The 26,047-nt window shown below is 48.7% G+C and overlaps 10 protein-coding genes across 10 annotated transcripts; 5 read left to right on the forward strand and 5 right to left on the reverse strand.

The window, feature by feature from the left end:
- Positions 1–482: 482 nt before the first annotated feature.
- Positions 483–2,545, forward strand: BKA55DRAFT_743759 (uncharacterized protein). Its single transcript, XM_046201560.1, has 3 exons — positions 483–935; positions 980–985; positions 1,038–2,545. Exons 1-3 carry the CDS (start codon positions 862–864, stop codon positions 2,479–2,481), a joined length of 1,524 nt encoding a protein of 507 aa, XP_046042463.1. The 5' UTR covers positions 483–861; the 3' UTR covers positions 2,482–2,545.
- Positions 2,546–2,810: 265 nt separating this feature from the next.
- BKA55DRAFT_599356 (lysophospholipase catalytic domain-containing protein) lies at positions 2,811–4,757 on the reverse strand (the record flags this gene model as incomplete). The annotated part of the gene is made up of 1 exon (XM_046196385.1): positions 2,811–4,757. One exon carries the CDS (start codon positions 4,755–4,757, stop codon positions 2,811–2,813), a length of 1,947 nt encoding a protein of 648 aa, XP_046042464.1.
- A 1,081-nt stretch (positions 4,758–5,838) lies between these two features.
- On the reverse strand, positions 5,839–7,817 carry BKA55DRAFT_545986 (uncharacterized protein; the record flags this gene model as incomplete). Its single annotated transcript, XM_046190868.1, has 3 exons — positions 5,839–7,130; positions 7,186–7,515; positions 7,571–7,817. 3 exons carry the CDS (start codon positions 7,815–7,817, stop codon positions 5,839–5,841), a joined length of 1,869 nt encoding a protein of 622 aa, XP_046042465.1.
- A 2,164-nt stretch (positions 7,818–9,981) lies between these two features.
- On the forward strand, positions 9,982–10,576 carry BKA55DRAFT_697243 (uncharacterized protein; the record flags this gene model as incomplete). The annotated part of the gene is made up of 3 exons (XM_046200353.1): positions 9,982–10,228; positions 10,277–10,383; positions 10,433–10,576. 3 exons carry the CDS (start codon positions 9,982–9,984, stop codon positions 10,574–10,576), a joined length of 498 nt encoding a protein of 165 aa, XP_046042466.1.
- A 423-nt stretch (positions 10,577–10,999) lies between these two features.
- On the reverse strand, positions 11,000–12,418 carry BKA55DRAFT_545988 (pyridoxal phosphate-dependent transferase; the record flags this gene model as incomplete). The annotated part of the gene is made up of 1 exon (XM_046190869.1): positions 11,000–12,418. The coding sequence occupies one exon, from the start codon at positions 12,416–12,418 to the stop codon at positions 11,000–11,002; it is 1,419 nt and encodes a 472-aa protein (XP_046042467.1).
- Positions 12,419–12,877: 459 nt separating this feature from the next.
- Positions 12,878–16,089, forward strand: BKA55DRAFT_527568 (major facilitator superfamily domain-containing protein; the record flags this gene model as incomplete). The annotated part of the gene is made up of 6 exons (XM_046188936.1): positions 12,878–13,363; positions 13,411–13,655; positions 13,711–14,152; positions 14,205–14,334; positions 15,298–15,340; positions 15,399–16,089. 6 exons carry the CDS (start codon positions 12,878–12,880, stop codon positions 16,087–16,089), a joined length of 2,037 nt encoding a protein of 678 aa, XP_046042468.1.
- Positions 16,090–17,005: 916 nt separating this feature from the next.
- On the forward strand, positions 17,006–18,300 carry BKA55DRAFT_697247 (uncharacterized protein; the record flags this gene model as incomplete). The annotated part of the gene is made up of 4 exons (XM_046200354.1): positions 17,006–17,096; positions 17,153–17,231; positions 17,286–17,430; positions 17,485–18,300. The coding sequence occupies 4 exons, from the start codon at positions 17,006–17,008 to the stop codon at positions 18,298–18,300; spliced, it is 1,131 nt and encodes a 376-aa protein (XP_046042469.1).
- Positions 18,301–18,592: 292 nt separating this feature from the next.
- On the reverse strand, positions 18,593–20,572 carry BKA55DRAFT_626976 (Alpha/Beta hydrolase protein). The gene is made up of 2 exons (XM_046196865.1): positions 20,304–20,572; positions 18,593–20,236 (listed from the first exon to the last, which is right to left on the reverse strand). Exons 1-2 carry the CDS (start codon positions 20,483–20,485, stop codon positions 18,706–18,708), a joined length of 1,713 nt encoding a protein of 570 aa, XP_046042470.1. The 5' UTR covers positions 20,486–20,572; the 3' UTR covers positions 18,593–18,705.
- A 572-nt stretch (positions 20,573–21,144) lies between these two features.
- Positions 21,145–22,950, forward strand: BKA55DRAFT_527363 (general substrate transporter; the record flags this gene model as incomplete). Its single annotated transcript, XM_046188922.1, has 5 exons — positions 21,145–21,226; positions 21,280–21,606; positions 21,663–22,575; positions 22,657–22,811; positions 22,865–22,950. 5 exons carry the CDS (start codon positions 21,145–21,147, stop codon positions 22,948–22,950), a joined length of 1,563 nt encoding a protein of 520 aa, XP_046042471.1.
- Positions 22,951–23,467: 517 nt separating this feature from the next.
- BKA55DRAFT_584569 (glycosyl hydrolase) lies at positions 23,468–25,489 on the reverse strand. The gene is made up of 2 exons (XM_046194346.1): positions 24,004–25,489; positions 23,468–23,941 (listed from the first exon to the last, which is right to left on the reverse strand). Exons 1-2 carry the CDS (start codon positions 25,385–25,387, stop codon positions 23,556–23,558), a joined length of 1,770 nt encoding a protein of 589 aa, XP_046042472.1. The 5' UTR covers positions 25,388–25,489; the 3' UTR covers positions 23,468–23,555.
- Positions 25,490–26,047: the final 558 nt, after the last annotated feature.

Consider the following 26,047-nt stretch of genomic DNA (forward strand, 5'->3'; position numbering starts at 1 on the left):
AGGAAGTATATTTGTAATCTGCGTAAGCTTGGTACTCTCTTGGGTCATCATGGGGATAAATTATTCGAGAAATATGTTCATTCGAGCTGCTTATCACATCCGATTATGTCAATATCCTTCTGCCGAGGTAAAAGACTCCACCCTACCTAGTATGTCAGGATTTTTACTACAATCATCACTGCTCTGGGTTTAAAATTGGTCACTGTGCTCGATGGAGAGGCTCAATATATGGGGCTTGCTACGACTTGAAATTTCAACAGAGTATGAGTATATGCTCATGGGAGAAGGGGCAATAATAAGCACTGAAATTGAACTTACCCAGGCTTCTGTAGGGTATATCTATTTATAGAAGTTCGTTTAGGCTGGTTCACGAGTCTGCTAGCCAAAAGCGGAGGAAAGATACTCCGACACTCAATGAGCAATTTGCGGTGCCGGAAGCGGCCGCTCCTTTCAAATAACCTTGGTTTTTAAGGCAGACAATAAGACAGAATAACCTCTGAAAGCCCCATCTAAGCCCTATGAACTCGTCACCAAAATGAACGGATTCAGAAGGTGGTTGCCCTGAAATTGGGTCGCTTCAAGCTGTGTTTACCCAAGATCAGGGCGGCTGTGCGGACAAAGTTCATGACCCCACCTGGAAGGGGCTGCCTCTTTACCTTTTCCGTCGTAGATCGCTTCAATCAAGGAGGTCTTTCCAGAGAAATTGTCACTTCTCCCTGCTCAACATCCCTCATGACTCACGCCATGTGACAGAAATGTCCCTGGAATGAAGGGCCTGTGCTTGGATTATCATATACTAGGCCTTGCACACCCGCTTATCACCACGTGGGGATCGTCCTTGGTAGCTGATCTCACGCCAGAATGTCAGACTTTGGTGAGAAGGTGAAATGGAAGAGGGCGAGGGCGCCGAAAGTGAGATCTGGCTGTAGAACCTGGTAAGTCAAGCACTCAGACACGCAAAATTCCCTGCTGATTAAAGTAGCAAGTTTGTAACCTATTGCAATTCATTTAACTGAAACTTTACTGATCGTAGTTAGAATCCGCCACCTCAAATGCGATGAACGAAAACCCACGTGTTTCAGATGTGAAAAGGACAAAAGGACGTGCGACGGCTACCTTGCTCCTTCAGAATGCAAACCAAAGACGAAATCGCTTGCTCTTCATCGAAAACAGTATGACCTCATATCTCGCCGCCTCGCGACAGCCTCAAAGCTTCTTGTCCCAGCAGCTCTATCACCAGAGACGTTCGGCTCAACGATAGAGTTGGACCTTTGCCACCACTTCCGAACATATACAGTATCAGAACTCGCAAGCTCTCTCAACGCCATGAGTTTCTGGCACGCCTATGCGTTACCACTCAGCCAGACTTCAAAACCCGTCAAGGCTGCCATTGGGGCATTGGGAGGAGCACACAAGGCTTTCAAGCTTCAAACCCAGACCGACGCATTAACACAATCACTCGCCCAATCTTACGAGATCGCATCCATCCAACAGTACAACAATGCCATTCGGGTGATGCAAGAGTACATGAACTCGCCGAATAAGGACTTTCAGGTTATTTTGACATGTTGTTTAATATTTATCTGCACAGAGAATCTTTACGGGCGCTACACGAACGTATCGCGGCATTTAGAGGCTGCATTTTCTCTGTTGAACGCCTGTGATCGTTGGGACCTGGCGAAATTTATGGAAAATATCGGCCCTTCATTATGCGGTCTGGCTTCTGACCTATTCTTCTACGTCGGAGACAACCATTCCTCGAAGCTCGTCTCAGAGATCACGGAATGGGCTGATAAGCAGGATCCGATCGATCTTGATGAGCCCGGCGAACCCTTTACTTCTGCACAAGCTGCGGCTGCAGCACTGACACGAGTCGAGACGCTTTGTGACGTGGAGCTGTACGCCGATTGCCCAGAATGTTCAAGTGATGGGATTCAGTGCGGTGACCGTGGGGTTGTTTGCAAGCGACGAGATAAAGGCTTGGTATCAGAAGCCTTTTACCATCATTGGAGCGCACGATATCATGCTTTTAAGAAGACATTTGATCCATCGAAAGCCTCAGAGTCAGAGCTGTTTCGGTTCAAAGTACTTGAACTGGAAGAGATTACATGGCAGGCCACTTTCAAGCTCAACTCCATCGACGACGACTTGGAAACGGCTGATTGCGTCGAGATATTGAGGAAGGCAGAAGAGATCATCCAGATGACCCAAAGCGACAAGGGCCAGATTTTCACATTCCAAGCCAATCTTGTCCCACCAATATCCTACGTTATAATATCGTGTCAGGACACAAGCGTGCAATGGGAGGCGGTGAGACTTCTTCGGTGTCTCGGGAGACGCGAAGGCGTTTGGGATAGCAGGAAAATGGCGGATATCTACACAAACATGATCAACGCAAAGACAAACAAGCTACTAACGTGGGAGGAAATTCCGGCTGACGTACCGCAGCTGACTGAACTCCTTGGTTCGCTGAAGCTGTGAGGACACCATTACAGATGATGATAGAAACAGTTAAAATAATAATAGACTCGTTTACTGGATCACCAGATACTTTCATGACTTTGCTTAAGTTGTTTTATTTCCGCAATCTCCAAACAAGTATGTGACAGCCTTCAAGAGGCAGCGGAAGAGATCCCTGTTTGCTCATCTTATCGAAGGGAAAGGAGTACAGAGGTAAGGGTTACTATTAGGCTAGCACTATTATAGAAAGCAGGGCAACATACTCTTGCATAATTACTACATAATCAATGATGAAGTTGAACAAGTATACTCATTAGATTCTATCAGATATTACGAATGAAATCCCCCTATCACATGAGAGCATATAAAGCAGCAGCTCCAACTCCAGCCGAGACGTACCAGCTTGGGCCAAGCCTGGCTCCAGCTGCGTTGTCCTCCGCTCCCGCGGTCGCATTTCCTCCAATGATGTACTCGGGCTCGTAACTCTTGACAGCAGTGTTATTAGACTTTCCATCCCAGCAGTAGCGATCGAAGCAGGTCTTGCATGCGTCGGGGACTGTCTCGTTGGCTTTCCACCAGCTTCTGCTCATGACAGCGCATACCACGCAGGTAGGCCACTCCTTGTCAATAGTGGCGTTTCCTTGCGTAGCTCCGTTGAGAGCATTGAGAATGATGTTGTCACGCTCAGCGGTGGTATACGACATGTCGAAGGTAGAGACGTTGCTGTGGTAGGTGTAGGGTGCATTGGGGATGTAGAAGATCAATGGTGGTGGTACTTCACCATCCGAAAGAGTGAAGTTGTTCGCATCACAGCCAAAGAGCGTCGGGCGCTGGTTCAACTTCTCGTTGATGAAGGTCTCAGCTGATGGGACTGAGGGGAATTGTGTGCCGTTGCCGATACTGGAGCCAACGCGGTCGTAGGTCGCACGAAGGGCGGTACCATTAGGCCAGCTGTTGTTCGTATCGGCAGATGAATCAATAGCAAAGATGATATCAACACCACGAACGGGCTGGATCAACGGGTGAAGAGGGATGTTTTGCAGATCTTCTCCACCATCAACAAGAGTCAATTGTCGGTCCTTGGAATTGACGCTCTTGTCGGTAGGGTTCCATCCAAAGAAGGGGTTGGGTGTATACTGAGCGATATCCTCGTCGTCCTTATCCAAGCCGACCAAGATACCTTCAATTGCTTTGACAACAATGTCAGGGATGTCATTCTCCTTGCCGACCTTGGTGACGTTGTTGAGAAGGAACTGATTGAACAATGAGGAGGATGTGCCCATCACAAAACCAATCTGGTCGAAGCCACGAACACATTCACCCTTGGAGCTGATACTTCCGTTGGTGAAGTTGGAGGCGAGATACTCGACAGGTGCGAAGCCAAAGGTTGTAGGATCCCAGGTACCAAACTCGAACGGGTTGAACTCATATACAGTGGCGTTCAGAGAGATGACGCGCTCACCGGGAGCACGACCATCAGCAACGAGGATAGGGAAGGGCGTATCTGCGTCCTTGAAGTTGGAGGTATCGGCTATAGAAGAGAAAGTGTAAGACGGTCCACCCTCAGGGGCATTAACGAGCTGATACGACAAAGATCGGCCCCAATAATCGGTGAGAGTAGTATTCCAACCCTTGTCCTTGTCATCAACGGCATCCTTGATCTCGGTCCAGTACTCAGCGGTGTTGAGAATACTGATTCCAGAGCTCTTGGGGCCCTTAAAGATGGAGCGGTCAAAACGCCAGACTTTCTCACCAGACTGTAGGTCTGGAACTGTTGAGAAGTTGTTGGCAAAAATGGAACCCACGAGCCAGCCACCACCAGAAAGACCAGCCAGGTAAGTTGCCGATTGAAGAAGGCCGCTAATGGGACCAGTCTTGTTGTTGCGTGAATCAGCAGCTGAGAGGAACCCTGCACCATTCATCAAAGCCCGATAACCACCGCCAGACGCCGCGATGGCGATGTTCGGTAGACCAGTCGCATTGTTCTTATGCTTCTCAACGAAGCTCTCGGCATCGAAGCCAGAAATATTGGCACGCGATAAGAATGTCTTGAGGTCATCGATGGTGTTGTTTCTGCGGCGTCGAACCCATGCCTCTTCCTCGCTGGACAGTTCATCGGCAAGACGAACTTTCGGACGCGTTGATGGGCAATCAACTACTTTCGGAGCATATCCACCACTCGGAGAATTTGGCAGAGCCCGGATCTCAACTGAATTGACGCTGGGGATTAAAGCCGTGTCATCCGGAGCAGCAATGGCTGTGCTGAGCCAGAGCGTGAGGGCTACGAAGCCGAGCATCCTGACGGTGCCAAACACAACGGTTGTAAAACAATTAAAGATGAAACTCAAAATAACAAAAGAAGATGGTAGCTCAAAATGGAATATTACAAAGGGATCAAGGGCAAGGTCAGATAAATATATTGAGCAAGCCCATAGGCCAAGGGGCGCAATTTACGAAGGAGCCAACGGGTATGATCTCACTGGGTCTAAGCACATGCTAGAGATTTACGGTGATTAATGCTTTGAGTGGTTACAGGGAGTGACGCGGCAGGACTGGCTAGGCTAGTGCGCAGTTCCGTGGGCTGCGAGGATAAAAAGGTTAAGATCCACTGACGGCTTCTTCGGCCGAGAAAGTTTCGGTTTTTTTGGAACCCGTTATGGAGGCTGTGTCTCAGCTCGGAACATTCGGCACAAGCTAAGCCACAGAGAGATATGACGTCGCGATAACAGGTCATTTGGAGAGGGAACGAATCCAATGCCACAGGGCTCATGGGACAAAGGAGAGGTGAGGGGGATTGAACAAGCCCGAGAAATAGGAGAAGGAGACTGGTTCACATGGAGATCTCCTCCTCATGATGATCTGTTGAAGAAGAATGGGACTTTGGTCCCCCCCGCATCTGAGTGGGGAGGAGATTCCCATGCGCGGATATGAACGATACGTAAATACGCGGGAAACAACATAATAGGTTCAGACAGTGGAGGTGCTGACAGTGGATCGTGCCAAATTCAGCTAATCTTACCCTACAACCGCAAAACACGGAAATTGCCATCTGTAATAATCCCGCCAACGTTGGACATTGAGGACTGGGCTGACCTAATATGGCAACAGGTGATGGTTTCAATTGAATAAAGAGCAAAACTAACTACACGAAGACAAAATTAAAACAAGAAAATACAAAGACAAAGGGAACTTTCCGGTTGCGGCCGGTTCCGATGGTTAGCAAGCTTGATCCTCCACTTTCCTTAGGCGCGCCTCTTCAACTTCATGTCGACTCGTTATTTTTGCGTTGGGTTGTCTTCCCTTAGTCTATCCTTCAATCCAGCATCGAAATCATGAGGCCATAATGAGCCAACCCATAAACCTCTCAAAGTACAATGTTTAGAGTGTCTTGACAGAACCCTTCTTGCTGCTGAGAAAGTCTCGAAGGGCGAACTTGCTGCTCGCAGCCTCTGCGGGAACAGCTATAAGGGGCTGAGGAGAGACCTTGGCGGGAGCATCGATGAGGAGAGGGATGAACTTGTGCACAGCCTGCTTGGCATCATGAAGACAAACAGGGCCAACCTTCTGAATGACATTCTTGATGAAGTCAAAAATGTTGTCAGCCTGAGGAAGTTCAGCATCAAGAGGGATGACCTTCAGAGCTTGAAGCTTCTCTCGAGGAAAAGTCGAAAGGGCCTGGTAAGCGGCGTCTGCCATAATGGCGCGTTGAACGAGAACGCGAGTGGCCTGGACATCACCAGCTGAGGGAGCAGTTCCCTGGTACTTCGCCAGGAGCTTGGGTGTGATCGCATCTACAGCTGCTTTTCCAGCCTGGCAAACGATCTGTTCGACAGAAGAAACAGCACTGCGAAGAACGGGACCAAGGGACGAAAACACATCCTCATGGCCAGGCAGAGGGAGAGTGGGTTCGAGAAGACCCTTGACAAAGGCCTTGGTTGCCTCGTTGGTGGGGAATTGTCGAATGCCAAGGTTTCGGCGCTTCGGGGTCTTGGCTACAGTGGCTTTCTCAACATCGTCTTCTTGATGGTACTCGATGATGCATCGAGCAGCCTCGGCCAGGTAAGGTGCAAGAAGCTCAGAAAGCTGCTCGACTTGGGGAGCATTGGTGGTCCAATTCTCTTTCATCGTTGCGATGATCTCATCAAGCTCATTGGATTGCTCAATAGCGAAGACAGCCTGGAGAGATGCTTCAGCGAGGAGTGCACGCTCAGAAACACCAGAGAGCTTGGTTGCCTTTCCACTAGAGATAGTCTCTGCCCCAACGACATAGCTGACAAGAGATCCAGCAGCGACACTAACAAACTGACCCACGTCATCAATCAGTGAAGATTCAATGTCGAGGGTCTTGGTGTCAATCTGTGAAACAGTCTTGAGAGTCTCGTAGAAGGGATCGGCTTCCTCAGAAACGGAAGTATCCGGCGTGTTATCAATCTCGATATCGACGTAGTCGCTTTCGGGGACAGGTTCGGGGATTGGTTCAGCTGCTGGCACAGGTATCTCAAGCTCGGGCTCCTCGGCAGCAGGCTCGACACAGACGGGAGCAGGAGCATCAATCTGTGTGACCTCTGGCACAGGCTCAGGTTGAGCGATGGGCTCAGAGACAGGGGCCTCGTGGGTGCTGCAGTTGGTGCAAACAGTGGCAGTGATGGGAGCTTGTTGGACGGGCTCTTCTATAGATGCCAATTCGTCAATGTCAAGAAAATACAGCAATAGATCCTGACATACCTTGAACAGGAGCAGTTTGCACACTCAAAGTGAAAGGCTCAGCAACCTGAATGAAAGCAATATCTCGCGAGCGCCTTTCAGAACCCTCAGTCCAGTCGGCAGAGAAAACGACACGCTGGCCGTATCGGGGCTGGATGTCAGAAGACCCACGTTCACGGTATCCAATGTAGCACTTGGCTTGAGTAGCAGCACCAAGCTGATACTCGACATCATAGACGGACTCACTTCCAACAACTACAAGATCGGGACTGATGAGTAGTCCTGTACCGATCTTCCAGATAGAATGGCCGGTCAGTTTGTTAGCGAAGCGCGCTTCGACCTTGACAATGGCTGCAAACGGGAGGTTTTAGTAGCCTAATGCAAGAATCTTCCCACGAACACTTACAGCGAACCATTCCAGCGTCGGGAGAGATGGTAGCATCAGGAAGAGAAAGCCCACTCTTCTCAACGACGGACTCAGAGACCCTCTGGAAGCCAGTAGAGGAGAAATCAGTGATAGCGAACCCAGTAGTGTTGAATTCAGATGACTGAAACTCGCATGACTTGGCCGCGACCTCAGCCTCTGGAGAAGTGGTTGGCTGGTCGAGAGTCCATGCAGCCGGGCGGCTGGACGCGCTGAAGGTAGAGCACATAGTGCAAAGCGTGATAAGACTAGAAGATTGAGTGATGAGATTCTAGTGAGGAAGGTGATGAGTGAAGGTGAATGATGCTGGATGGTCGAGAGGGAAACCGTAGAGATCTTATACTTTCAATTTCTGTTTACAAAAGTGTTTCTTCTATCACTGGAAATTGGATATGGATGACAACAAGAAGCATTCCACTTCCCAGAAACCCTTCATTCGCAGGTTCATTTCTGCCTCCTTTTCAATAAGCTTCTCCTTTTTCAGTATTCATTTCCGACGTTTCTTGTCTTCAGCAGCGCCGAATTCAATGAACCATCCATAATGAGAAGTCGAGCAGATTTAGACCTTGTCATACTGGTATTTCCTTTCCAAGGTGGTGGAGAAGGTTTCAGCCTTCTACTCGATATTCATGCAGCCTGTGTCACATATCGATTCGACGGTACGAGGCTATGTGACATTGAGTGAAAGTGCAAGCGGCTAGCGAAAGCCTGCTGATACGGAGGCCCAAGTCATCTTAGCTAGACCTGCTAGACCTGATCGTTACTGAAAATGCTCGACTTGGCTTTGGTATGCCAAATCCATGTTGCTGCCCCTTTGGAGTGAGCTGAAATGCATCAAAAAGGGATGCGATGTCCGTTGCCACATACCTGCCTGTAATTGCCCACAGAACCTGCACTTTCATAACCGCCACTAACTATGTCACAAGGCATTGCCGTTGCATGTGCTAGTTCGCGTAAGCCTTCTTGATAGGAGATTTTGATTCCGACAGACACTTGGTGTCGATCTATTACAACAGCCAAAGAAGGGTTATCTTAACTTAATCTTGCACTGTAAGACTAATACAGTACTGCAATAGTCAAGCAATATATCTCTGTGATAATCATTGGGGTAGATAGGTAAACGTTCCAAGTGATTATACATGCACTGAGTACCATCTTCTGATCTAAAAGAGGGTTGGCTATATATCTACACATCAATTACACACTGATGAATCTTGATGCTTAAGAAGGAAGACACAGACCATTATTACTTCCTCTTAACTTTGAAGCAACTTCGTGGCACTCAAACTAACTCACAGGACTGTTATAACAGCGAGCCTAAACACGGAATGTAGTGATACTTTTGAGCTTCTGTGACGTGGCATTTCAGGTGGCCATCTTCACATGAGCATATCGGTGTTGCGATTCGTTTCCCTCCATCATCGTTGCGTGTCTCGTTGCAGCCAGCCTTGTTGAGAAGTTCTTCCAGATATCATCGGCCCACGGACGTGCTCTCAACCGTGAACTGAGCCTGAAGGATTTTGGAGGGAATATTGTCTCAGACGAGCACATATTGATGAAGAACTAGTTCAAAAGAAGTAAAGAAGACCATCAACAGCCAGCCACAGCCGCAAGTCGCAGACATCCACGATAGCTAAAGTTAAACTCAGCTAAGCCTCAGCATATAAGACGAACCCCCGCATACCAGAGAATCTCACTAGCGTACAAATAAGCGTCCTGGCTGCATGAGACTCGTGATATAGGGTTTCATCGTAGTCAGTATCAATAGTGCACTTGCCCAGGCAAGCCATAACCAATTCATCGATGGCGTGGCTTCAATGGTGTTAGGGTGGGCTGAGACATGCATGGGCCTAGACCACTAATTCGATAGCGCCCCGATTGCTTGTGGCGAGCTGAGCAGCTCAGCTAGCCTCGAGTTTCTAGAAGAGTACAGGACAGTTAGAAACGGCAGAGTCAAGGGAGCAAATCGTCCGACGCTGGGGAAAAACTTATCACAGATGATCAAGTTGCACGTTAAAGTTGCCCACAGCCCATATTTGACAGCCTTCATTGGTGGCGAATGCATCCAGCACGGACCTGAATATTGTCTGCGGGTGCTTAGTAGCGTTCACCGATCCCCAATAGCTCGGGAATTAGAGACACTATTGATCAGTGCTCTTCTGAATCAGTGGCGATCACAGGTTACCATGGAACTAGAGCTTCTTTTCAGCTCTGCCTGTGATAAATAGTATTGCAATGAAAGTTGAGATCAGACCTTCAACATAGTCATTTCAAGTATTTAAACTACCAAACCTCCCACGTCTTCTGGTATACTCATCACTACTACAGTTCTATCGATCAGCCATTTATCATAACCTCCTATATCCAGACACCTCAAGCCAACTCCTTCAACAATGTCTTTTCCCACTAATGGAGATGTTCTTTCTGTCCCTGCCTACACTGCGGAGTCCGAGCAGAACGCTGTAGAGATCTCATGGTCCCAGTCGTTCCGCACTCGCACCGCTCGTTACTATGTCGTCAACGCCCAGAACCAATCCAAAGGCAATGCCAGTGTTTTGATGTACATTCAGGACCGCTACTACAAGGACTCCAACAGCAATGAGTACATTGGAAAGCTTCCTGGTGCTAGACAGGAGGGCAGTAAGTAACCAAAGACACTCATTAAGCAGTCACTAAGACCTGGATTAGGCTCTTGGATCGTCAACATCAACGACCGTTTCCAGTATGGCCAGAAGAACAAGAATGGAGAAGGTCGCTGGGTTGCTCTCCACGATAAGGACAACAAGCCTTACCAGGTACGTCCACCATGGCGATTCTTCACAGAACTCCTACTGACCTTGAAAGCACCGCTTCCTGATTGCCACTATGCAAAGCAAGCTTACCGAGGCAGCCAAGAACTTGGCGAGATCCTTTGGTGCTGGAGAGATTGCTGAGCAAGTCTCGAAGCTTGGTGGCTCCTACATTGGCGACTACCTTCACACCTTCTAAGGTCCTGGTGCTACAGGGCGCTGTTTCTTGTGGCCATGCTGCACTAAGTTCTGCGTGGTGAATATAAGCTCTCAGCCACAGGTCTCAACTGCAAATAACACATCTGGCCATGCTGCACCTGAGTGGCTCTTGTAGCTTTTAGCTATTTCAATACGGATTTATCTTCCCTTGTACAGTGTGCAGATAGCTTCATGCCGGTGATTACTATGAATAAGTGAAACCCTGGAGACAGGATTTGGAAACTGAAATGCCTAGTGTTCTGACGCGGGAAGCCGCGTGATCGTCTGAAGGGCAAGATCCAGGGCGAAAGACATTTGCTGAGTGGTAAAACCGGTGAGAAAGTGTATCAATTCTATTGAATGCATAATCTAAATTACCATTCGACGTCGCCTCTCTAAATATACTATTGATGCTAATCCTTGATCATGGCGAGAGCATCATTGTTTCCGCTTCAACCACTGCCTCCTTTAATGCCCGACATATAGTAACCAATTGCTCTTCGGTGATTGTGAATGGTGGTGCAAGCAGAATATGATCTCCATTGACACCATCAATCGTAGCACCACCTGGATATAGCGCGACACCCTTCTCAAAAGCTATTTGCTGCACCAGCAGACCAAACTTGGCCGAGGGATCAAAAGGCTGCTTGGATGCCGGGTTTTTGGCAAACTCAACGCTCCAGAACAGACCTCGTCCTCGGATATCACCCACCGACTTGCAGTCCTTCAGCTCATGTCGAAGCAGCCTCTCCAAGACAAGGCCCATCTTGTGACATCGTTCAACCAGGTTCTCGCGTCTAAGGACTCTCTGTACCGCCAATGCTGCAGCACATGAAATGGGATGAGCTTGATACGTATGTCCGTGGTTGAAAGCTGCCGAGCCCTGTCGAAGGACATCAACGACCTTCTTGTGAATGAGAACACCAGCAATGGCGGCATAGCCACCACCAAGACCTTTGGCGATTGTAGTGATGTCAGGGACTACTCCCTCCTGCTCAAAAGCAAAGAAAGTGCCTGTTCTGCCAACACCACACATGATCTCATCGAGAATCATGATAACCCCGTACTTGTCGCAGATGGCTCTAACGCCCTTGAAGTAGCCGGGCGGGGCAGCAACACATCCGGTCGTCGCGCCGACGACTGTTTCTGCGATAAAAGCGGCGACATTCTTGGGACCAACTCGTAAGAACTCTTCCTCAAGCTCAACCAAAAGCCTCGCCGTGAACTGTTCCTCGGTCTCAGAGTCGTCCTTATAGTGATAAGCGAAAGCAGGTGAGATATGAGAGACGTGAGGATATAGGAAGCCATGGTAAGGAGCTCGGCGAGCTTTGTTAGTCGAGATAGACATGGTAGCCATCGTGTTTCCATGATAGCATTGTCGTCTAGAGACAATGTGCACTCTGTCGAGTTCGCCCTTCTCATAATGGTATTGACGAGCCAGTTTCAGAGCGGACTCAACAGCTTCACTGCCACTGCCCACAAAGAAAGCTTTCTCCAGGCCATATGGATTGCCCTCCAATATAACATTGGCAAGCTCTTCAGCTGGTGCCGTTGTGTAGGATTGTGTGTGAACATAGCTGACTTTGCGGGCTTGGTCGGTAATGGCTTGAATGACTTCCTCGTTGCCGTGGCCGATAAGAGCGACAGCTGCACCAGCACAACCATCGATTATTGTTTGGCCGCTCGATAATTTCAGCTCAGCTCCACTTGCTGACTCAACCATGTAAGGGTGTTGGACAAGAGATCTGTGCATTAAATGTCCTTCTTGATGCATGGGTTTGACGGGCATGGATGATTGGTAGGTAGAGACTTCAGTGAAGTCCTCGATCGTTGAAGGCGCCATGTCGATTGATACAGAATTTAAGTATAAGAAATTTGTAGTTCTAGAGTAAAATTGGGATGTGAACGGCCTTTTCCCTATTGCTGAAATCATTTCTTAATTAACTTATAGAATTCCTCTGGTCCATTTATAAAACCTCAAACCCGAAAACCGACGATCCGCATCGGAACTCGGGAATGTCAGATTTTCAGTCGAACACCGACGAGCCGACTGATTCCGGGCCGTCGCTGTGTCATGGAATTCTCATGACAAACAGTATCATACGTAATGACCCACTGATATGGATTGACAGGTTCAGGGCGTCGGTTCTCGTTGTCGGTTCTGCTCTTGTGAGAACCGAGGTCAGATGCTGGATCAGATATTTAACTTGAGAACTTTCTCGAACCATGACAATGTTATCCTCACCGATATAAATCATATTATTATTTCTCTTGATCGCTGTTTGCGTATCAAGAACGAAAGATGTCAGCTCGGAAAGGTAGCCCAGTCGCCGACTGGCCTTGCTCATCGACCTCATCAGACAACGAGAAAGGCAACGACACCGATATCTCGCAGCCCGAAAGTGCATTACCCACTACAACACCACCAGCGGTCGAGTTTGATAATCCCAAAGGATGGATAGCTGTGGCAGCCGCAGCATGTTCCCTTTTCGTTTACCTCGGGGTGATCTACTCATGGGGCATTATGCAGGTTCGACTTGTCGAAGTGACTGGAACAAACCTCACAACCTTGACATTTGTCGGATCACTTGCAACATCATTCATGATCTCACTCAGCATCCTCTCTGGTATTGCTGTTCGAAAGCTTGGGTATCAAAAGACTGCTCTGGCTGGCGGCGTCTTGATGGGACTGGGTGAATTCCTTGCTAGTTGGACGACAAAGCATGTTGGGGCACTCTTTGTCTTCCACGGTGTAATATTTGGCATTGGAGGGGGGCTATCCATCTTCGTAAGGCTGAACCGAATGAGGATCTGGGATCTTGCTGACATCGCCAGGCATCCTCGACTGCTCCCCTCAGGTGGTTCAAGAGACACCGCGGCCTGGCTATGGGTATCGTATTTGGAGGAGGCAGCCTTGGAGCGGCTGTCATGAGTATTGCGACGAATCTTCTCGTGAAGCAAGTCGATGTCGCCTGGACATTCCGCATCCTGGCCTTCATGCTCTGGGGAGTCTGTATTCCAGCTTCATACTTCATTCAACAGCCTGAGGGATCCATGAGTGCTGGTCTAAAGCTCCAGTGGTGAGTATCTCCATGAACCCATATGATCTAAATAGTTTGTTAACTGTGTTGTTAGGTATCGCTTCCGAGAGCCTCGGTTCCTCCTTATTATCGCCGGGACAGCTTTGTCATGCTTTCCCTTGTTTATTCCCCCATACTTCATCCCCATCTTCACTCGATCAATGGGCTACTCTCACCAGATTGCCATTATCATACTGGCGGCCTGGAACTTGGCTTCAACTGTTGGTCGGGTCCTGGGGGGCTATACTGCAGACCACTTGCTTGGCCCTTTGAACAGCCTGATCGTCTGCCTTCTATTTATAGGTCTCAGCTCACTTGTCGTGTGGCCATTGGCCTCTTCGGTTGGAATATTCTCTATCTTCCTTGTATTCAATGGCATTGGCTGCGGAGCGTTCTTTAGTCTGGTTCCTCCCATGCTTGGAGCGACAATGGGGCCAGAGAATACACTTGGCATCTTGCCTATTGTTTGGACTACTTGGTTCTGTGGATTCTTCTTTGTATGTCTCACATCTATATACTACTCATACGGCTTACTGACCAGAATCTCAGGGTACACCTATTGCTTCAGGGATCTACTCGCTTGCAGGCAGTAGTGATGACAGTCTTTCGGTATTTAGGCCTGCTGCTTATTATGCCGGTGGAATGTCTATTATTGGTCTTTTATTTATTATCTATATTCGTTTCAGTCTCAAGAGACGCATTCTGGCTTGCATATAGTTATAGAATACTGATTAATAGAAGTGTTTCAACGTTACTATTTTGGAAAGGATAGATAATATTATTTTAAGTGATGATGAGGTACCTATTTAACTCAACCGATTCCTGGAAATGAACTGTTTTTACCTGTCAATCGTTAGAAATGAGAGACAGTGGAGTTCATTGATGGAGTCTGCTGTCTTCCAATTTAAGTTATGCATATTTCTGTTCGCCACCTGTCCTAAATGGGGATCTCATTGTGACCAAAATCTATAATGACCTCTTGATGAAAGGCATTCTTCCGGGGGAACTAATTACACTGCATACTGACCATATGGTAGTTAACAATTGAGTGGAATAAATGCGGTGAAGAGTGCTAGTCCGTCTCATTTCCAATGAGTGTTTCTCCAAGTTACTCCTTTAATGCTTCGAGCTGTCTTTTGCTTAGTAATTGCTAATAAAAAGTCGCTTGAAACTTGGCCTTTATTATTAAATACTAGCTCGACTATTAAATCCCTGGCTGAAGAGTCTACTCAGTGTAGGGCCACTTATAATCTGTTGCCTTTAGTTAATAGAGTGAGTTTCTTGCTGTAATATAGACGGAGGAAGTGTTTCCATACAGGGACTTAAATAGCGACAAGATATAACCTACATACACCCCACAATTTTCCTCCAATTATCCAAGGATTACCATAAGTTATTGTCTTTAATTCGTGGACTTATGCTGGTGAATGATACTTTAAAAGGTCAGCCGGACGAATAGAAGTAAAGTTCATTACCAGGGTTCCAGATCAGTTGAGTTTGGACATCGCGGGGTAAGCGAGAACGGAACCCCAAAGGCGTCCCGCCCCCAAAGTGATCTGCAAGAGCCAGGACACATATCTTGGAGTGTTCTGCTGTTGATAGATAATGTTCAGGCAGTCTATTAAACTTTAATAATTTACAGTCGCTATCATACTTGTAACTATCTCAGACGGAGACACTATGAAGTTAGTTTAACCCTTTTCCTCAGTTCTTCATGTGATCAAAAGCTGACCGACTTAATAGGCTCGACTTTGCAAAGCTCACAGCTTTCATAGCGGCCAATTCGACAGGCATTGGTGTTCTCGTGTGCCCTGGTGGTGGTTACAGCCATGTCTCTATTGTCAAGGAAGGTTACGCTCCAGCTGCATACCTCAATAAGCTTGGTATTGATGCGTGGGTTCTCGATTATACCACGACGTCTAATGCAACTGCACCTATTTATCCAAAACCTGAGAATGAGGTCTTCGCTGCTCTCAAGCAAATTCGTCATCATAACCCCAAAATAGAGAAGCTTGGCATTTGGGGCTTCTCGGCGGGCGGCCACCTTGCATCCACAACCCTCACCAACCCTAAGGCCGGCCTGGATTTTGGCATCCTCGCGTATCCCGTGATCACCTTAGAAGGCAACTATGTGCATATCGGTTCTCGCGACAATCTCGTTGGGCCTAACGCGACGGCCGAAGAGTTGCGCGATCTATCAGCGCAGAACCTGGTCTCTGACACAACGCCCCCGACATTTTTGTTCCATACCTTCGACGATCAAGCTGTTCCTGTGGAAAACACCCTCTTGTTTGCCGAGGCCATGGCAGTCCATAAACGAAAAGCTCAAGTTTTGATTCTACCAGACGGTCCACATGGTCTCGGATTGGCTCTTGATGACCCTGTACGCAGCTGGACATCTGAATTGACACGATTTCTCACATATTCAATTTAGAATGGATTGAACAGAGACGGGCAGTATCACAAGTAGGCCTGTAGCTAGACTAAATTCAGCTATAGTAAAAAAGAAATTTCTCCCAGCACGTTTAATATGGTTCATCTCTGTTGATCATGGACATCCGTCTTGTAGGCCGTAGTGGACAGTACACGCTTCATCGTTGTCATATCTCGAGATATTGACCACTTAACTTTTTTTTTTAAAAAAAAAAAAGAAAAAGGGGGTTCATAAGCTTACAGCAACGTCATCGCTGCTCCCAAGGCTGCAGTCTAGAAATTGTTTTGCTTGTACGCTTCTATGCTCTGGAAATGACCTTCCTTATTTTGTGGCATCGATGAAGTCTGCTGTCTTTGAATTCAAGTTATGCATATGTCGCTTCGCCACCTCTACTAACTGGGGATAAGTCTACTCAGTGTAGTACCAGTTTAACCTATTACTTGCTGTTAATAGAATAAGTCTCCTGCTGTAGGATAGGCAGAGGAAGTTTTTTATGTCATAAGGTAATTCCATTAATATCTTATTGATATATATTATATAGCGTATAGCCAAGAAAAGTCTCAGCTGGCCAATATAACTAATAACATCTGATCAGTCTAGGCCTTTCATTTCATTCATGCACCCTTGAATGGCGCTGAATACACCTGTAGCGCTACGTGCAATAGCGCGTCTCGGGTGGATATTTTTGTCTACCATGGCGACGAGATTGGGCACGGAGTCGATCTAGACCGCGAGAACCCCGAAGAAAATTCAGTAAGTCCAAAGGGGGCATCAATGGCTTCAAAATTGATCAGCTCAGCGGCAGCCACGATGTACAGGGGAGACTGCAGCTGATGCTATTTAATGGCTCGCTGCGCTGTCGTGCCCCTGTTGTCTTTTGTCAACTCTTTGCGGACCAAGGATCTAGTTTGCAAAGATGAAGTTCTTCGGAATCCTCGTACCCTTGGGCATGATCGTCGCAGGTTATCCGAACCCAGTTAATGGTAGCCCAGATGCTTGCTATAATGGTATGTTGATCTACTGGTGAACTCGTGGTATTGGCTAACGAAGCGCTCTGTGACAGCTGTTGCGCAGCCCAACAATAGGCAGCGTACCTCTGGCTGCAAGTCATTTCTTCTTACTAGAGTGACTCCCAAGAAGGCGTAAGATATCCCAGCTCGAACTAGATGACGCAAACACTAATGCAACTTACATAGCACCATTTACAAGACAACTACAATCACCAAGAAGACCCCGACCGTTACAAAGTCAATCACCGTCACCAGTACCTCATCCACCATCGCTACGAGCGTCAGCTCCGTCGTGCAGACCATCACAGACAACTTCGTCGTGACACGGACCGTGGAGCAAACCAAATTCGTGACCGAATAGGCCACAATGACAATCACAACCCAGGGTGCCGACCCCAATCCGCCTTTCAAGCATAAACGCTCTGTACCTCGCATCCCAAAATACCTCGACAACATATGCACCAACTCGGCTCAGTACTCATCGGCTTGCTCCCGTATCGGTGTCACTGCTAAGACCGTCAACGGCCCTCGCGTAACTGTCGTCTCTAAGATCGTTCACGTCAAGATCCCCCGTGCCAGCACCTTCAGGACGACTGTCAGTACCACCTGGGCCACTCAGACGGTAAAGACCACCGTCGTCTTCAAGACTTACAGTACCGAAGAAGTCACCAATACTGTCAATGTTGTCACTGACAATGTCACTGTCGCTACCAAGACCATCACTGAGACCACTACAAAGACCGAAACCGCCGAACCGCTCGAGACAGTCAGATTAGTTGCAATTGGTAGCAAGGATCCCGCACAAGCAGCTTCAGGCGGGCTGGGCTTCTCATTCCTTGAGTCCAACCAAGGCAGCACGACCAGCTTCTACGTGGATTTCAAGTCTGATGCCACGCCCAACCAGCTTTTTACAATACACAAGGGAACTGGCGAAGTGAAAGCACTCAACGGACCTGGTAGTGCAGCTGGCCAGTCTGCTTCGTACAATTTCTCCCCCGGAAGTGGAAACCACTATGGCTCTGTCATGATACAGGGCAAGGGTGCGCCGCCCTTGGTTTGCAAGGTCGCAGATGGATCGGCATATCGATATCTGCAGTGCAAGTTCGGCAGCAACCAGATTGCCGACTTTTGGACATGTAAACAGCGTTTGTTATTAGTCTCCCCAGGTTATGACTTATCACGCTGTTACATGGATGTCTAGAGTTATACGGGTTATAAGATTCCTCTTCTGCAGGTGTCAACTAACTAAGATATTATGTCTTAGTTTCCACTACCTCTCCACTGTTGGTGAGATGAGCTCTATATCTTTGTTGTATCTGCCGCTCTAGATATAGATTCCAATATGCAAGCTCGCTAGTAAGATAGCATGATGCACTGCAGACATAATGCTGAAATCAATTTCGCCATTTGCCTTCCGATTCACACAGAGTTAGACATCTTCTATAAGGCCAAATTCAATACCTGTTAGGAAAGCCGGGGTTTTACCAACAGTCCTCAAGATCAACAGATCACTGGCCTGCTTTCTCAATACCTATAGCAAGACAGAGGTACTTGGATGAAACAAAGGTCTTTTCAAGGGGAACCCAGTATATAAACTTGAACATATCTAAGTACACTCAAAAGCAGTCTTTAAAAGTGCACGCCATCGCGTAGCTATAGCTGTGCCATCAACCTCATCCAATGCCTGGCATAATCGACCCTCCCCGCCATTTGGGAACACATAAATACCCCCTAGTGAGTCAATATCCTCTGACCACTGAAACGGGGTCCAGGGCATCTTTCCATAACAAAAGTCGAGCCACGCAGCTTGGATCTGGCCCACGGTAGACACCCAGTTCTCAAGGTGTTCGGCTGGGACCTGGTCTTCTGCTGGGTTGAAGAGGAAAATGTCGTTGATACCATGATTAGCTCTCTTATAGCCCAGTGACCAATTCTTGTATGGGTTTGTAGCTTGAATCTCGTAGAGAAGTACATGTGCCGCATTAGTGGCATCGCCGTGCGCATTCTGTTGCTTCTTGATGACGGCTGCCGAATACAATGGTGGAGTACGGAATGCAACATCCGCCATCAGGCCTGCCAGGTCCTCAAAAGAGTCTAAGCAAGACTTCTCTGGGCTCAGATTATACGCTTGGGCAACTGCAGGGACGCAGAAAGGGCTGTCGCCAGAGTTCAATTGAGGAGCCATAGCGCTGCCTGCAAGTACCTCCTGCACAATCGGGAGTATCTGTGCCTCTGGTAGAGGCGGAGGCGGCAGAGGCTTTGACAGATCAGACAATAGTAGCAATGTAAGATCTCGCTCATACTCCGTTGCGCCGATCATCAAGTTCGGTAGGGTTTCACCGGCCTTGCCCAACTTCTCTAGGCTCGGCTTGAGACCCGCTTCAGGAATCCATTCACCATCAACTAGTGGGCTGTAGAGTGATGGTGGCGATGTTGGCAAAAGTTGATCCAGCGGGAGGTCCACCAATGAGTCAAGCAGACGCGAACCATCCGTTTTCAGGCTTGGTATCTGAGACAGCACATAGTTGAAGCGCTCCTGATGCCATTGCATAGGCCGCGACGCGATGCCGACAGATGTTCCACTGGATAGAATGGCGCTCTGGAACTTGCGGTTGGGGAAGTTGACCTGGTAATGACACGAGGCACCGCCCGCGCTAGTTCCATGAATGGTGATTCGGTTGGATGCACCTCCGAACCCAGTGATAAATCGAGAGACCCATTCCAGCGCCTGTCTTTGATCATGAAGTCCGTAGTTGCCAACTGCCTCACCATGAGCACGACTCCGCTCAGCCAGCTTTTCTGAAGTGAGAAACCCGAGGAGTCCCACTCGATAGTTGATTGTGACTACAACGACTGGCTGTTCCCGAGCGAGACTTGCCCTTACTAGGTTCGTAGCGTCGTAGACTTCGCGTCCAGATAGCTGGATTGATTGACTGCCGCCCATGAAAGCGCCGCCATGGATGAAGACCAATACTGGAACGTTCTGGCCTGATTCAAGAGCCTTGCGCGGTGCAGTGATGGATAGGTTCAGGCAGTTGAACTCATCATGGATGGGCTTTTCTAGGGTAGGATACCCACTAGGAGGTGGCGCCGTCCAGTACAGAGGGAAGGGCAGGACCAATTGAGGACATTCGGGTCTGATAGGAATTAGTATGTCAGTTGCTTTTTGATCATGTATGGAGAGACTCGGTTATGCACACTTACCCTGGTTGGCGAGCATTAAATGGCTGTGAAGGCAATGGCCCGGCTCTCAAGATGCTTTGGCGGAAGCGACCAGGAACCGACGCGAATGGGATCCCGCGAAACTGAACAACATCATCGCCTCTGGCAAAGCCGATGATGCTACCCAGCTCAGGGTGGTTGAGGGTATAGTCCGACACTGTCATGTTTACTTTCAAAACAGTTGATTGCAGGCAACGATAAATGCAGACTTTCGTTTTTGAGCTGAGATATTGTTTTTGAGCTTGCGACAGCCTTGCCAAGAGGGAATTAGCCGGCTGAGGTTGGCGGTTAGTTTCGTCTTATACAGGTTACAACTTAGTGGCGCTGTACTTGGCCATTTTGGGAATATCCCCGTCTCCCTCGGCAGCGCACGGCGGCAGCCCTTCTTCCCCCTCACATGACCTGGTCTTGCGGCTTGTGGCCCAAAGAGTGATAGAGCATCCAATATAACACTTAGCGCATGTCTGGTGGGGACCTGTAGGAAGGTTTGGAAGGACCTTGCAAAATGAGACGCCCAAAGTCTCTACTGCATCGTTTGATCCTGTCAAGTCTCCCCATTCCCCAGATCTCCAGCCCCAGAAAAGTCACCCCAGTGTCTCCATTTTCCCCAAGGTACCTCCATGTCTCCGCGCCAGCCCTAGGGTATCGGAGCCGGGGTATGTATATAACTTCTCGTCGAGCCCAACAATTGGAGCCCATAGTCCTTGATCAAGCGCTCTCAGACTTTGAGACTCTCATCTTATAAGATCAACTGATCAAGACTCGGTCACATTGCACTTCTCCCCCCTGTTTCCTTCAATTGGCATTTACCTTCACCTTCGCCATGACTGCCGACGTTCATCATGCCTCGCCGCGAACCAACTCGCTGGCAAACTTCTTCCGAAGTCCAAAGTTGGTCTACTCCAGTAAGTGCCTCTCGCCGTCGTCGAAGGTACACCGGACTAACATTAACCTTCAGCCTTCCTCATGGCCATGGCCTTCTTCACCTTTGGGTACGACGGTGCTATCAGCGGCGGTATCCTCGCCATGGTTCCCTTCGTCAACCAAATCTCTCACACCCATCTCCCCAATGGCACCCCATACTTGACCTCGACCGACATCTCCATCATGACAGCTCTCCCAGTCACTGGCTGTGTCCTCGGACTGCCTTTGGCAGCCAAGTTCGCTGACAAATACGGTCGTAAGAAAATGATACTTGTTGGTTGCATATTTAGTGCTGTTGGAAGTGCTATTCAGACTGCTGCTTTTGGCCTGGCGGAGATTGTTGTCGGTCGTTGGATTGCGAGTAAGTCTTGACTGACCAGCTCCAGCTTGTCCATACTCACTGACGCCCTCTATTAGATGTTGCCATCTGGCTCTTCATTGTCCTTGGCTCAACCTACATGGCCGAGATTGCACCCGAAAACGTCCGTGGCGCCATCGTCGGAACATCCATCGTCCTTATCAACACAGCAGCCATCGTCGCAAGCGGCGTCAACTGGTCCATGAGCACTGAGATGTCCGCCATGTCGTTCCGCCTTCCCCTTGGACTTGGCATCCTCTTCCCCCTTATCCTCTTCGTTGGACTCTTCTTCATTGATGATTCACCAACCTGGTACCTTACCAAGTCTCGCGACAGCGATGCTCTCAAGTCTCTCAGAAGTGTCCGCAGCGGCTACCCAGAGGCCGAGATCTTGGCTGAATTCGCGGCTCTGAAGGCCCAAGCATCCATTCGTGAGGACGACTCGAAGGTCCCATGGATCGACATCTTCCGCGGAACAAATCTTCGTCGCTCTCTCTTGGCCATGTCCATCGGTAACATGCAACAACTCTCAGGCATCGCTTTCGCCACAAACTACGCAACCATCTTCCTCGCCACGGTCAGCGGCAACGTCTCTCCTTTCCTTCTAACCATGGTCGGCGCCATCCTTGCTTTGGCCGGTGCAGTTACAGGAATCTACCTTGTCGACCGAGTCGGTCGCCGAACCCTCGCCCTCAGCACCTTCACTATGGTCTTCTGTATCGATCTCGTCGTCGGGGTCCTTGGGTTCATGGACTATACAGGAAACCCCAGCATTGCCAAGGCCATTGCGAGCATGTGCATGCTCTTCTCGTTTTTCTTCGCAGCTGGATTTGGTCCTCTGACTTATGTCGTCTCTTCTGAAATACCAACTGCTCGTCTGCGCAACAAGACCAGCTCTTTCTCTTTCTTGACGTTGGCTGCTTTCTCCACTGTCGTCATTTACGTGTTGCCATACATCTCTCAGCCCGATGCGTAAGTACACCTCCATGAACCACCTTCCCGTAAAGCGGATCAATGTTTTGTATCCCGATGCTAACAAGCCTATCATCGCAGAGGTAACCTTGGCCCGAAGACCTACCTCGTCTTCGCCGGCTGGATGGCTGGATGTATTACTATTACATACCTGTACCTTCCCGAGACCAAGGGAAGAACCCCAGCTGAATTGGATGCCATGTTTGAAGCTCGCGTTCCCGCTCGCAAGTTCAAGGGTAAGAAATGACACACATTTGGCAGCGCATCGCTAACATGTTCCCTGCATCAGACTATCAGTGCAATCTGTCTATGGAGAGTTATATGAATGAGGAGAAGATCGAGACAGAGATTGCCCATCACGAGGCTAAAGTTTGAGGTGGTGGAGTAGGGCTTTGGCCAGATTGGCGGGAGCGATGGGGGAGGGGTAGGTTGGGTGTAGGTGCTCGGAACCTCGATATCCATAAGATTCAGTGCGATACAAACACGTTCAAGGTGAAAACCTTGCAACACTTCTAGGTAACTTAGTTATATAATTTCACAATCTCTTTTCTATTCAGTTTCATCAAGTACACCATTATTGCACACCCATGTCAGACCTACCAGTGCAGGGTAGTTTTGAGAATATTGTATGCCACTGTTGCATGTCTTTGTTACTGCTTGGGCTGTTGTATGCATAGTTCGTACTTTGAGATGTGCTATTTGGGTTAATACGCCTGGAATCTGTTGCTTACTTCATGCGCTTTGTTACCCACAGAAACAAGAAAACACTCATGTTTAATCTCAATCGCCTTTGCTGAAATCAACTTACGTTACGGACAAACTCTGTCAGCTATATCTTAGAGCTTTTACAGACGCTTAGTTTCTCTGGAAAGCGACTGAAGCTAGTAAAGAAATAGCGAACAACTTTTCACATCTATTCTGAAACGGTCCTATGTATCGATGCTATATACATATCCGATGATGCCCATGTTTCACTTTATCTACATCTTATAACAAGAGGCCTTCAGCTCCCACGCCGTACACTCAAGCAACTTACCCGACCACGGGCGCTCACCCTTCGTTACCACAAAGGGCTGAATGTTGCAACATGTCATGCTTTCCGGGTAGACTCGCGTTGTGATTGCCGTCCTTCGATTGGCAAAAAGCTCCAGACAACTCACATCAAAGAATACATTGAGCCGCAGGGGCTCCTGTGCGCAAACTGGCTCAGCTACTGCACCAGTTCCGGGACACAAGGTCGAAAAGAGGGTATGCGGTGCCTCTTCATCCGCCACGCAGATATCTGCCATGTTGGTAGATTTGGCTCGCGTGATTCTTAGCGTCTCCGAGTCAGGGCTGAATGAGATGACGGTGCGCAACTCTGAATCTTCACCAAGAAATGTTAGCAACTCTGAGAAGCCGTTGATAAGCTAGAACTGGAAGCCTTACCCTTTGTGTGGCTTATTATTAAGCCGATACTCTGTATATCAGTGCCAATATCGAACGACACGTCGGCCTCCCAGCATGAGCACCCCAGAGGGAAGTCCAAGCTCCCAAGAGCCTCTGGTAAGCTGTGGTAGGCGCTAGACCCCAGGAACCGCTGTGTTTGCCGAAGCGTGTTGATCCTGGGGTCTGGCAATGCACACAGCGTTGTGACTGTATAAGTCTGAAGATTTTTGGTAGAGGACAGCCTTGTCTGCTGCGGCTTGTCTTCTAGCACTAAGTCAAATGACTTGATGGATGTCAGATCTGACTTCAATGCATGGACAACATGACGTATCCTGTTCAGCTGGACGACCCTTGGGATCGATAACAATCCGGCCCAACCTTGTGTCCTCCTCAGCTCTGCAGATAAATCTTCCTCAATAATCCAGCCAAACGCGATTTGCCGGTTGGATCTTGGATCGTAGAAGGAGTTGACAGCATAAATAGCTCCGTGGTCCAGAGCACCACCGGAGCGGAATTGCATTTGCATCCCTGTTGATGTCTTCACCAAGGTGCCTGAAACCCACATCTGGCTATGATCCCTTCTGAACTCTGAGTGGCAATGCCGGCCAGAAGTCTTGACAGGGAATTGCTTACGCCCCTCAACGCCAATGATCAGTACGTCACGACTTGTTGCTGCATCATCAGGGTCAGGGAGCGACAGAAAGTTGACGACTTCCCAGTTTGCACCATAGTTGGGCTCCCAGTGTGAAATACGTGCATCTCGAAATGTTGGTGCTATAGTAAGTACGGAGAGAAAGTTCCAGGTCGTCAAGTCGCTTTGATCGATAGAATAGAGAAAGACTGCGGGACCAGTATCTCGAATACCACCAGAGACAATGCCAAACAGCACTTCATCTGACTCTTCTCCCAAGACCCGGCTAAGTGAAGGCCACTTGGCAACGTATGGATCACGCCAGCCTGTGACTTGCAGATGACGGGGAGGGCCCTCCAGAACGGTTGATTCATGCCCCCTTTGCCATGTACGACCGGCGTCGTCTGATGTGGCAACGCAAATCGCTTCTGAACCCCAGTTGTAGGGAATTGTATAATGGATGGGAAGCATCCGTGCTGAGGTGTAGAATGCAGTGCTCCGGCCAGCTACAGAGGGAACTGGACTCCAACATCCCGTGAAGACTCCTGCTTCCCCATCATGTTTTCTTGACGGTTCAATAGACGGAAAGACACCGGTTTTCCAGAAAACCAGGTCCTTTGAGAGTGCGCTTCCCCAGGAAATATCGCCCCATTCTGGTTTCTTGGGGTTCCACTGGAAGCCAACGTGATAAACATCGTGGACGGAATCATAGCCTGGCGCACAAGGGTCGTTCAACCAGCCAGTCGGCGGCATGAGATGATAGCACGGTCTCCAGAGATGATGGGCATTTTCGTATTGGCTTTCTGCGGACGAGGGTGCAGGGCAATCTGATGTTTTCGTTGGGGCAAAGGCGCCTTGGCGATGTAGGACATCGTCTTGGGATATCGATGAAGCTGTGTTATACGAAGTTCTATGGGCGACAGTCTCATAGACGTAGCCTTTAGACGGTAGCTGGACAGCGATGGCTGAATCGAGGGTTGTCATGATGATTGTTGTTCAGTGACTGCCTTGACAATTCACCAAGGGTAATCAGCAAGAGCAGCCTTGGGAGGAGCGTGAAGATGCGGAACCCTCATCAGCGCACTAAATCACATGGCGTAGACTGACGACGGCATTCGGCGTTTTCATCCTTGCAAACTTCGCGTGCTGAACATCACGGCCTTGCAAATCGGCAGTTGTAACTCATCTCCTGACTGTAGCTCGTCTAGAATGGGAATATTCCCAATTGGGCTTAAAGCGCCATGTCACATCCAGACCTTGGTAGTCAGCACATTTCAAGACCAGGGTGGATTTGAAGGCTGGAAAAGGTGACACTAGCCCGTGCTCTGTTTCGCGGGGAAGCCTTAGAATGGTTTGAGTTTATGGCCCAGGCCTTTGTCGGACCGAGAGGCTGGACATGGTTTCCCCGCAGTC

The sequence above is a fragment of the Fusarium redolens genome, assembly GCF_020744475.1.
Source record: "Fusarium redolens strain MPI-CAGE-AT-0023 chromosome Unknown BKA55scaffold_26, whole genome shotgun sequence".
In the NCBI taxonomy this organism is placed as follows: domain Eukaryota; kingdom Fungi; phylum Ascomycota; class Sordariomycetes; order Hypocreales; family Nectriaceae; genus Fusarium; species Fusarium redolens.